The sequence below is a fragment of the Nematolebias whitei genome, chromosome 8 (assembly GCF_014905685.2).
Source record: "Nematolebias whitei isolate Nwh7 chromosome 8, NemWhi1, whole genome shotgun sequence".
Classification (NCBI taxonomy): Eukaryota; Metazoa; Chordata; class Actinopteri; order Cyprinodontiformes; family Rivulidae; genus Nematolebias; species Nematolebias whitei.
The window spans coordinates 489671-500488 of NC_056505.1; the positions used below are offsets into that span (position 1 = coordinate 489671).

General features: G+C 43.2%; 1 protein-coding gene across 1 annotated transcript in view; it reads left to right on the forward strand.

Annotated features, from left to right (window-relative positions):
* The window catches only part of slc4a5a (solute carrier family 4 member 5a), a 205987-nt gene that overhangs the window by 110929 nt on the left and 84240 nt on the right, over window positions 1-10818 (forward strand). The window contains exon 12 of the mRNA XM_037679966.1: window positions 8163-8337. Coding sequence (XP_037535894.1) covers window positions 8163-8337 — 175 coding nt within the window. The remainder of the gene's footprint in view (window positions 1-8162; window positions 8338-10818) is intronic.

The window sequence follows — 10818 nt, forward strand, 5'->3', positions numbered from 1 at the left end:
CAGGAGGAGGAGGTGCATACCGGTGCAGGTCGAACCCCACCTGAGATGGGGGTGGAGTTGACTGCCTGGCGTCAGGAGGAGGAGGTGCATACCGGTGCAGGTCGAACCCCACCTGAGATGGGGGTGGAGTTGACTGCCTGGCGTCAGGAGGAAGAGGTGCAGGTGGGTGCAGACCCGTCCTTATCCCCCGGGTTGGGGGTGTTGAAACGGGGCTAAGGGGAGGAGGTGCAACAGCATCTGTCTGGGGCGGTTGTAGCTGACCCTGTTCGATTCTCAGATCAGCCCGCTCCATTACAGAAATCCATTCTGTAGCTGTAGCTAACTTCTCCTCACAAGCTGCCAGACGCTCATTTGTTGACTGATTTTCATGTTGTAAATTCAGCCAACTCCGGGTTATTAACCCCTTTTCTGCCTTGCAATCGGCCAGCTCCCTTAAAGCGGTTTGCAACCGTGCTTGTAACTCATTGTTATCTGCACACGCGTCTTGGTACGCTCGTTCCTTATCCGCAATCTTCTCCCCATATGATCGAGCCTGTTCTGACAGCTCTCTCTTCGAGAGGTCCTTATCAGTTTGAATCTTTTGTTTCAGCAACTCAGATTCACTTATCAGCTCGGCACACTTCTCCTCATATGATTGAGCCTGTTCTGACAGCTTTTTCTTTGAGAGGTCTTCAGCAGCCTCAAGGAGTTGCTGCAGCGCCTCAGATTCACTTATCAATTCGTCACACCTCTCTTTTTCAGACTTATATCCGTTGAATAGCACGCCCTTGTCCACTACCAAACGGTCTAATTCCGCCTTCAGAAGCAGAGAGATTTTTGCTAACCGTATGCGGCTTGATTTTGCGTCCTCCTTCACTGTAGCTGCTTTTGATAAACTCTGCAGCTCCTCATGTCTTTGATCGTCATCAAGGTCATGCAATTCCTCCAAAGTTTTGCCAAGAATTGAATTTGTCAAAATGTGTAAGGCTGTCTGGACCACATCCTCGGATTGTAAGGGGTCAGTGTTTACCTCTTCGTCCGCCATTATCTGCTATTTAGAAATTAAATAGTAGATGTAAATGTTTAGGTGGTAAAATAAACCAGAAAATCTCTTTTTCCTGATAAGTTTTACTCTTATTTAGTGAATTATCAATTAAACGTGCGTTATCTTCTAGCAAAATGAGTAAACTATTCAACTCTGTGAATATTTGTAACTGTATCTTATTTAAAAGTTTCTAAATTTTTATTACGTACCTATTTCTCAAGGATTTACCAGTGAATAAAATTTGTTTGGCAAAAGCTCTCAGCATAAATACCTTGATAACTTTTAAAACGCAAGATAACAGTGTATATTCAGCTTTGAGGAAGTTTTTTAACTCAAAAATGCCTTTCAGAAAAAAACAAAACGTTTAATGTCACTCTTCACCTAAAAACGAAGTGAAAACCTGTGATCCCACGTCTTCTCCACAAGATGTCAGCAGATCCTCAACAATTTTAACTCAGGCACTGTTTGTGTCGTCCACTAGGGGCGCTATAACTTCCTGTGGCGTCCGGTCGTTAGCTTGTTAGCTAAAATTAGCATCGGCTTGCTTCGGTGAAAACCAACACTTCTGAACGGATTTTTTACACAAACGTGGCAAAATTTTTTCAATCAGACCTTATATCATGAAACATGAGTGTTGTGGAACAAAACAGCAGCCGTATTTAGTGAATTTAAGCACGGTAAAGCTCATTTCCGACTTGGGGGAAGTGACGTGACACGTCATCCACCCGGTCATTAGCTTGTTAGCTTAAAATTTAGCATCGCTAGCGTAGTTCAAAAGCATCATTTTATGACGGTCTTTAAACTCAAACGTGGCGAACTTTCAGCGAATATGCTTCGAATGAATGTAAACAGCGTTTCAGAACACAGCTTTAATGCGCTTTCCAGCGTTAAAAAGCAGATTTTATTCCTTATGAAAACGAGTCTTCATTTCCGGGTGGCGTGATTGACACTTCCCTCATCCAATCAGAACGTTACACACGGTCTTTCTCAACCAATGGCGCAGCGTAGGGGTGAGGGGAGGTGACGACAGTCAACCGTTCTCAGCAAATCAGAGCTTTCCAAAGCAGCAAACATCAACCACGAAGCGTTAGCAACCATGTTAATTTAGCTTGAAACTCTTTCATCACTTATCGTCTTTTAAACCATCAAAATGCACTTTCTCTGCTAAAAATGTAACGAATCAACCCCCTGAGCTGCACAGAGAACGGCGCTCCGTGACAAAACGTCTTCCTAGCTATTCAAAACAACTCGTTCGAAGCTCCAGAACCGAGTCGGAACCAGAACCGAATCGGACCAGAACAGCGTCAGAACACAGTTTAAACAGAATAAAACGTTTCCACAGCTCAAAGCCAGCCTATGTTACACATACAGACGTACACTTCAGCTTTATAAAGACTTGTGACTCAATTTCAGCTTCCCTGTGAGCTTTCTGAGCATCACAGACCAACACGCTTAAAAACATGCAGCATTTCGCTTCAGGCGGTGCAGCTCCAAGCGCGCAGCTCCAATTGCGCTGCGTAAAGACGCACGGATTCCACTGTTATTTTACAACACATGCCAACATTAAAATCAATTAGCACACGAGTTACAGTCCATTTATGAGCACGTACGAGCCACCAGTTGTAGATGAACAGATGCTGGGATATATTCATCATTTAACGCGAGTTCCTCATTTTTCTGGACTGAATAAAACGTGCACTGAATTTAAGGAAATGCAAACGGGAGACGTCATTTAAATTTGACCCATCAAAATGAATGCGGTCATTTATTTACAGAATCAAATTTTAACATCAAACATTTACATTAATTTGGCAAATTATGAAAATAACAACAAAGCAATCAATCAGGAAAAATCATACGGCCATGATCTTTCGTTGCTGCACCAACAGACATTTATGAAAACTGTACAACTATGATCTTTTACCCACGTGAATGTGGGTGAGCATTTTACACAGACATTTCTAAATATCTGGAAGAATTTCTACTTGATAGAAAAGTTTAAGATGAAAGATGAAGTTTAAAGGGGAGAAAGATGGTGTTTGAGGTAGAGTGTTGAACAGAACGGCACTCTCCGGGCTTTCTTCAGCTTCTTCCTCACAGTACACTTAGGTGATGAAAACGCCTCTTTTACCTGGAGATGTCTCAGGCGAGATTCCGTTTAACGCACCCTTTCAGCGTCTCCGTAGGATGCTGTTACTCGTCCGGAGTAGCAGCGAGATTCTGTCCGCCACAGCTCACCTCAGTGGAAATGTTATAATCCCATGAAACTCGGAAGAGCTTTTTGTCATGTCAGAATCATCCCGTCTCTAACAGAACTACTCCAGCAACTTCAGAACTCCAGCAGTCTGAAAACTCATGAAGTCTCCGTAAACTCTCTCTCCGTAACTCTGGGAACTCTGAGTAGACCAGGAAGTACTGACATTTTAAAGACTCTTTCCCGGTTCACTTTTGGGATTTTTCATTGGTCAGAAACGACCAGAAGGGGTGTGTTTTTGTGACGTGAGAGGTTAGACGCAGCGAGAATTGTTATGAGACAGCTCAGAAATGTTCTCACAGACCGAGAGGGTTCTGTTTTGGCGTGAAAAAGAAACAGGTGCAAAACATCTCTATTTACGTCTGAGAGGATTCTAAAACATGACAGTTTTAACATAACAACTTGTTTTTCGTTTGAGTCCAACCTTGGAACGCACACACTTGCTCATTCAAAAGCAGAAATCAGAAAAATGCATAATTACTCTGCAACAGCTTTTAACATGAGAATAAAAATCATTACTCAGTTAATAAAATTGATTAGTTCACTGCAACATCTAAAATGGTTTGAACTAAGACACTTTGATTATCAACATTTGTAAGATAGTAATGATAATAAAAAGAGAGTGTTCTTTTCACTTGAATCTTCAAGAAAGAAAGTCTCAGGATGGGTGAACCTGTATTTATGTATTCAAATACATGAAATGACAGTTCTTGTCCCACAAGGTTCTAAAGGTCAAGAGTTTTGACCTCAGACTTAGTTTCGACGTAGGCCTTGGTCCACTACACACATCAACAGCACATCTAGGGGTGGGGATGTATGTGTCGGGGTCTTATTTTTATTTATTTATTATTATTATTTTTTTTCTCCTCTTCCTACCCACCTAGTTCCCTGACTGCCATTCCGGGGGTGGGGTCCGGGAGAAGGGCAGGCCGTCGGGTGTTGACCAGGACTATGTGGGGGTTCAGGGTCTGGGGGTTGCCATGGGCGGTGCTGGCGCTGTGCTCTCCCTGGGGTTGTTTGGATCCCCTGAGCTTGGCTCTTGGGTGCCATGGTTGGCCCGCTGGCCGGGGTGGCTGCCGGGGCCTGGCGGGCGGTCGGCTGGGGGTGCGTGCTTGGTTGTTGGCGGTGTGTGGGGGTGGTCGGTGGCGTGTCCTCTTCATGGTGGGGGGGTGTCCTGTCGGCGGGGCATGGCCTGGGCCGGGTCTGGGGTATTGGCTCTTCTCCGCTCAAGAATGAATGGGTTTACCTCCTGGGTTTGGGCATGGGCTGCCCCCTGTAGAGGGCGGGTACATGTCTTGGACCTGGGGGGTATAGAGTGTGTATCGGGAATAAGAATGAAATGTATCGTTATTGTATGTATTTGAGTGAATGAATGTGAGATTGAGGTTGGGATAGTGTGATTGTGTCTGTGTATGAATGGGTATTTGTTAGGCCGAGACTCGGACTGCCCCCTCTTTGATACAACTGGGGGTGCTTGGCATCGCGCCCCTATCGCACGGCCCCCTGGTGGGGTGTGCCCTTGCCTGCCGGTGCGCTTGGGGCCCTTGGTATCGGGGGCTGGGCGCTTGGGCGTGTGTCGGCTCGGCCTGGTGTCTGCCTGGTGGGGCTCGGGTCCTCTGGCCCTGTCAGGCCTTGGCCTGGGTGGTGTGAGTCCTCGGTGCCCGGGCCTCGGTGCCTGGACCTGGACCTACATCGGTGCGACGGGTGCCGACGGAGGCCTATGAGTTTGTCGCTGTTGGCCCCGGGGGGTCACTGTATGTGGTTGCTGGTGGGGATCTTCCGGTTCTCCCCTGTGGTCCGTTCTGGGGGGTGGGTGAGTGGTTCGTCCTGTGTGGGTGGCTCTGGGGGCTCCGCGGTCGGGGTCCCTCCTGGGGTCTTGGGCTCTGGTCCCCCCTTTTTCGTCTGCCTCTGGTCTTGGGGGTCGGGTCTCTGCTGCTTTACAGTTACTAATAAATGTTCTATTAGAGAAGCCTTATACACTTATGCATGCTCACAACCACACACAAATAGAAGCAGGGATGTTTATGTAGGCTTTATATGTAGATATATAGATATGTATGTGAGTGTATATTCATGTGTATGTATGTATGTATGTATATAGGCGTAGGTATGGGTATATATATTTATGGAAACTTACTGCAAAACCATGAATATTTTAAGTTCTTTATACATATGTATTTTGTTGCTGTGTTTTGTCATGTTCTTTGCAGGTGAACAGACAGTGGCCGGGTGTTTTGACGTGTGCTCTATTTGTATATATTTCTTATATTTTGGAGTCTTACTTTGTCTTTTCTTTCTTCCTATCCTATTAAAAAAAAAAAAAAAAAAAAAAAAAACCTACACTAGAATGTCACTATAATAAATATTTCATAATAATGGTGTGGAGAGGATGGCTGTAAGGGGAGAAGGGAGGCCATCAAATTAGAAAAAAAAACCAACCAAAAAAAAAAAAAAAACCATCAAATCTCTCTCAGGCACCCCCCAATCATCTGACCTCCCATCACAACTTCTCGTTAACTCTGTTCCTGTGTCAAATAAGCACAAGATCCTGAACTGTTTCAACAAACATTTTGTTGCTTCTAGTTCTTTATTTGACACAGTTACTAATGGAAGATCAGCCACTTCACTTAAAAAACAAACTTCTACAAATCAAATCCCTCCTGCAAGTCAATCCTCAGTTAATCACACTTTCTCTTTTTCTCCATTCTCAGTCAGTGAGGTCAATAAACTGTTAAAAGATCTTGATCCTAAAAAATCTGCAGGTCCAGATGAACTTCCACCTCATTTCTTAAGGCTGGCTGCTCATATCATCACAGTCCCTGTGACCCACATCTTCAATCTCTCCATGAGACAAAACTCCATCCAGACACTTGAAAACAGCCTTTGTTCTTCCTTTGCTGGAGGGAGGTGGCCCCACCTCACTGAACAACTATCGACCAATCTCTAAACTCTGCATTTTAGCCATGGTTCTAGAAAAACTGATAAACTCTCAAATCAAAAATGACCTGGACGCATTTAACATCTTACCTCCACATCAATCTGGTTTCAGGAAACAACACAGCACAACTCAAAAAGCGTTCAATACAACAACAACACAGCACAACCACTGCTTCACTGAAGGTTCTTAATGACGTTGTTGAAGCACTGGATGCTAAGGATTATTGTGCTGCACTTTTCTTAGACCGGTCTAAAGCTTTTGACACTGTGGATCATATTCAAAAAGCATTCAATTCAAAAACAACTGGACTTTATTTGTAACAAAAGACGTTTCGCTCCTCATCCGAGGAGCTTTCTCAATTCAAAGAGCAGAGAGTGAGAGGTTCAGGTTATAAGGCTGAGTGAGATAAGACACACACACATATGTAGATTGGCAATTCACACCTAAACACCTTAACAGTAAGAGTCTTTTGTTCCTCTAATTCACAGACGAGGCCCCTCTGTTCCCATTAGGTGTGAAAACCGGCTGGGAATCTGTTTTAAAGTTGCATTATAGGTTTTTGAAAGTGGAAATCTGAAGCCTCCTCCTCTATTAAGAGACAGCTTTTCTCTTTTTACATAAATTGCTTCCTTCACCCCCCTCTCAAACCATCTGTGTTCTCAGTCCAAAATGTGCACATGTTGGTCCTCAAAAGAGTGTCCCTTATCTGTGAGGTGGAGGTGAACAGCTGAGTCTTGTCCAGAGGAGGTGGCTCTCCTGTGTTGAGTCATGCGTCTGTGAAGAGGCTGTTTAGTTTCTCCAATGTAGAGGTCTGGACAGTCCTCGCTGCACTGGACCGCATACACTACACCACTCTGTTTGTGTATGGGTGTTTTGTCCTTAGGGTGGACCAGCCTCTGTCTGAGAGTCCTGCTGGGTTTGAAATGTACTGGGATCTTGTGTTTGTTGAAGATCCTTCTGAATTTCTCTGATACTCCAGCAACATAAGGGATGACAATGTTTTTCCCTCTGTTGTCCTCCTTTTTCTGTTTATTAGTGTGTTTTGTAAATTTCCTCAGACAGACAGAGGCCGGGCCCCCAAAACTGTCTTTCTTCTCTCCCCCTTCTCTTTGTCTTGTTAGGCGGTTTTATCCGTTTCACAGGCCAGAAACTAAAACGGGGTTTTCATCTTCCTGCTGGGTTCAGTATGGTCTCCAGGTTCTATAAGGATCTGCAAACTGCTGTGTTGAACCCACGTGCAGGAAGATGACAAGAGGCTCCAGGTAAAAAGTCCAAAATATTTATTATCCAAAAACAAAGCAAAACACTGACAGGGCAGCTTACTGACAGACAGGGCAGACAGGACGGGAGGCAGAAGACGACACCATGGAAGGACAATCCGGAGACAATGACAAGACACAAGAGAGCTGAATATATACACACACTAATGAGGACAAATGACAGACACTTACAGTGATTAACACTGAGCACAGCTGAGACAAGGGCTGAAGGGCACTGTGAGGTGAATGAAAACATGGGGAAACAAAGAAATGGTAAATGGATTGTACTTATACAGCTCCTTTCTATCTTATCCAGATATTCAAAGCTCTTTACAACAATCTGTGTCTCATTTACCCATTCATACAGCACTCTACTAGATCTCTACAAAGATAACTGAACAAATCATTCTAAAGAGACAAATCAGAGCTTTTATCACACTCATACACCAATAGGACACACATCAGAGGCAACGAGGGGTTCAGTGTCTTGCCCTGAGACAATTCAGCATGTGACTGATGGTGGATTCGAACCCCCAACTCTTGCATTGGAGGACGACTACTCTAACCAGTCTGCCACAGCCGCCCACACAGAAAGACAGGACAAAACCCAGAATGCCCACAAATGTACCATTTATGTTACCAACAAGTGTGTGAGCACTCCTGACTTGTGCTGTCACTGTGACACAGCTTCTGTGGTGGTCTGTACCTGGACATTAAACGAAAACTGCCCTGGCTGCCAAGTGATCTGTACGAGGGCTTCCACATTCAGTCCATCTCTGCTGTGCTCTTCATCTACCTGGGCTGCATCACCAACGCCATCACCTTTGGTGGTCTCCTCGGAGATGCCACTGACAACTACCAGGTAACTGGACACACCCAACATGAAGAAAAAGATGTTTTGTTTCAGATGATGTTCACGTTCATTGCTTTTTGATTTGCTTACTCAGCTGCGTACTTATTGAAGCAGACAAGTTTTTTACACCCAATTCAGCAGAACGACGGAATAACTGTGTAAACTAACACTACCATTAACAACTACTACTACAATATTAAAAATCTTCTTTCTTCTTCTTCACGGCTTTTCCCTCTTCAGGGGTCACCATAGCGAGTCCTCCTCCCCCACCACACTCTGTCCTCTGCATCCTCTGTCCTCACTCCAACTACCTCCATGTCCTCTCTAACTGCATCCATATTTCTCCTCTTTGTCTTTTTCCTGCAGCTGCATTTCTAACATCCTTCTGCCAATATACCCACGGTCCCTTCTCTGGAACCACTGTCCCTCCTCTGGACATGTCCAAACCATCTCACTCTGGCCTCTCTAACTTTATCTCCCTGTTGTTCAACCTGTGCTGTACCTCTAATAATAATAATAATGATGATAATAATAATAATAATAATATAGTAAGTTAACAACAATAACATAATAAAATAACAATAATAAAATATGTTTTCTTACCCTACCCCTAAAATAACAATAATAATAATCCATCCATCCATCCATTTTCTTTACCCGTTTATTCCATTTTGGGTCACGGGGGTCGCCGGTGCCCATGTCCAGCAATCACTGTGCGAGGGGCGGGGGACACCCTGGACGGGTCTCCAGTCCATCACAGGGACACATAGAGACAAACGAGACAAACAACCATTCACTCTCTCACTCACACCTAGGGACAATTTAGAGTTACCAATCAGTCTAACATGCATGTTTTTGGTCTGTGGGAGGAAACTGGAGCACCCGGAGAAAACCCACGGAGAGAACATGCAAACTCCACCCAGAAAGGCCCCTGGACCGGGGTTTGAACCAGGGACCTGCTTGCTGAGAGGCAGCAGCTCTACCAGTTGCGCCACCGTGCTGCCCAATAATAATAATAATATAATAAAAATATAATAATAATAATGATAATAATAATAATGATAATAATAATAACAATATAGTAAGATAACAACAACAACATAATAAAATAACAATAGTAAAATATAATAACAATAATAATAATATAATAAAATATAATAATAATAATTATAATAATATAATAGTAAAAATGTAGTAATAAATATATTAATAATAATTATTATTAGACCTGTATTTATACAGGTTAGTTCCCACTGAGCCTCAAAGACTCATTTAAAAGAGAGACCTGATTACAACACATACAGGCAGATGAGGAAAAAAAGAACACGAGGATGGAGGAAGCCCCAAAAAAATCATGTTTCCCACCATTTCTTGGCTGGAAAACAACATGAAAGATGCAAAAAAAAAGACATTGCAACATAAAGCTGCAATATACAGTACAATGACATTATAATACATTTATGCCTAGAGGTCGAGAAAGCCGGTGAATTATCCATAAACACTCCAAAGTTCCAAAGTTCTGATAAGACGGTACAATGTTTATTAGCATCATGCCCAATAATGGTTAATCAGGTCATCTGAACCGCTACTTTTTTGAGGAAAGATGTTTCGCCATCTTTCTGGAAGGCTTCATCAGTCTGAGGAGTCCCAAGTGGGGGGTGGGGGGATGTTAGCAGAAGCTTCTAGTTTATGTATCCTCAGGAGCAATTTGAGATAAGATGGACTGTCCAAGGCCTGCGGGGAGGCCAAATTCAGATAAACACCAATTGTTTTGGCCAACAGACACTGTTTTCTGTCTGCCTTCAAGTTCTGCTGGTACACTCAATGGCAAATCCAAACAGTCAGAATTAGTGGACATGCCGCCCGGTCCATGCTCAATTTAGCATTCTCCAAGATTGACTCCTTCATGCTGGTGAGTTCCAGGAGCTGCAAGTGGCCTACGATTCTCAGAAATTGCATCCAGCTTGCGGTTGAGCTCGTTAATATGAGTCTGAGTGCTCGAAGAACAAATGAATCCTTCAAGGCTGGCAGCTGCGAGGGTTTGTTCAGGGCATGAGGGCTCTCCAGCACCCTGTCTGTCGTCTGGTGGAAAAAAAATTATCAATTGCGTTGAGGGAGCAGCTGACCAAATCCATAACCATTTCTGATTCAAAAGATGTGTAAAGAGAGGCACTGAGGTTGACAGGACAAGAGAGCAAAAAAAGCAGGAGGGAGGGTAAGAGCAACCATCTTAGTCAAAGGCAAAAGAGAGATTTTAAGAATAATTATCATTATTGTAATTAAAATAATAACAATAATAAATAATAATAATATTAATAATTGCAACAATAATAATTATGATATAATAATAACAAAAACAATTATAATAATTTTTGTTTGTTATTTATTCATTTAGTCATTCATTTAAAAGAAACAAAATAAACAAAACAAGTTCTTCAAAAAGAAAAAAAACATTGAATGAAAAGGGTGAAGAAAGAAGAAAAAAATTCT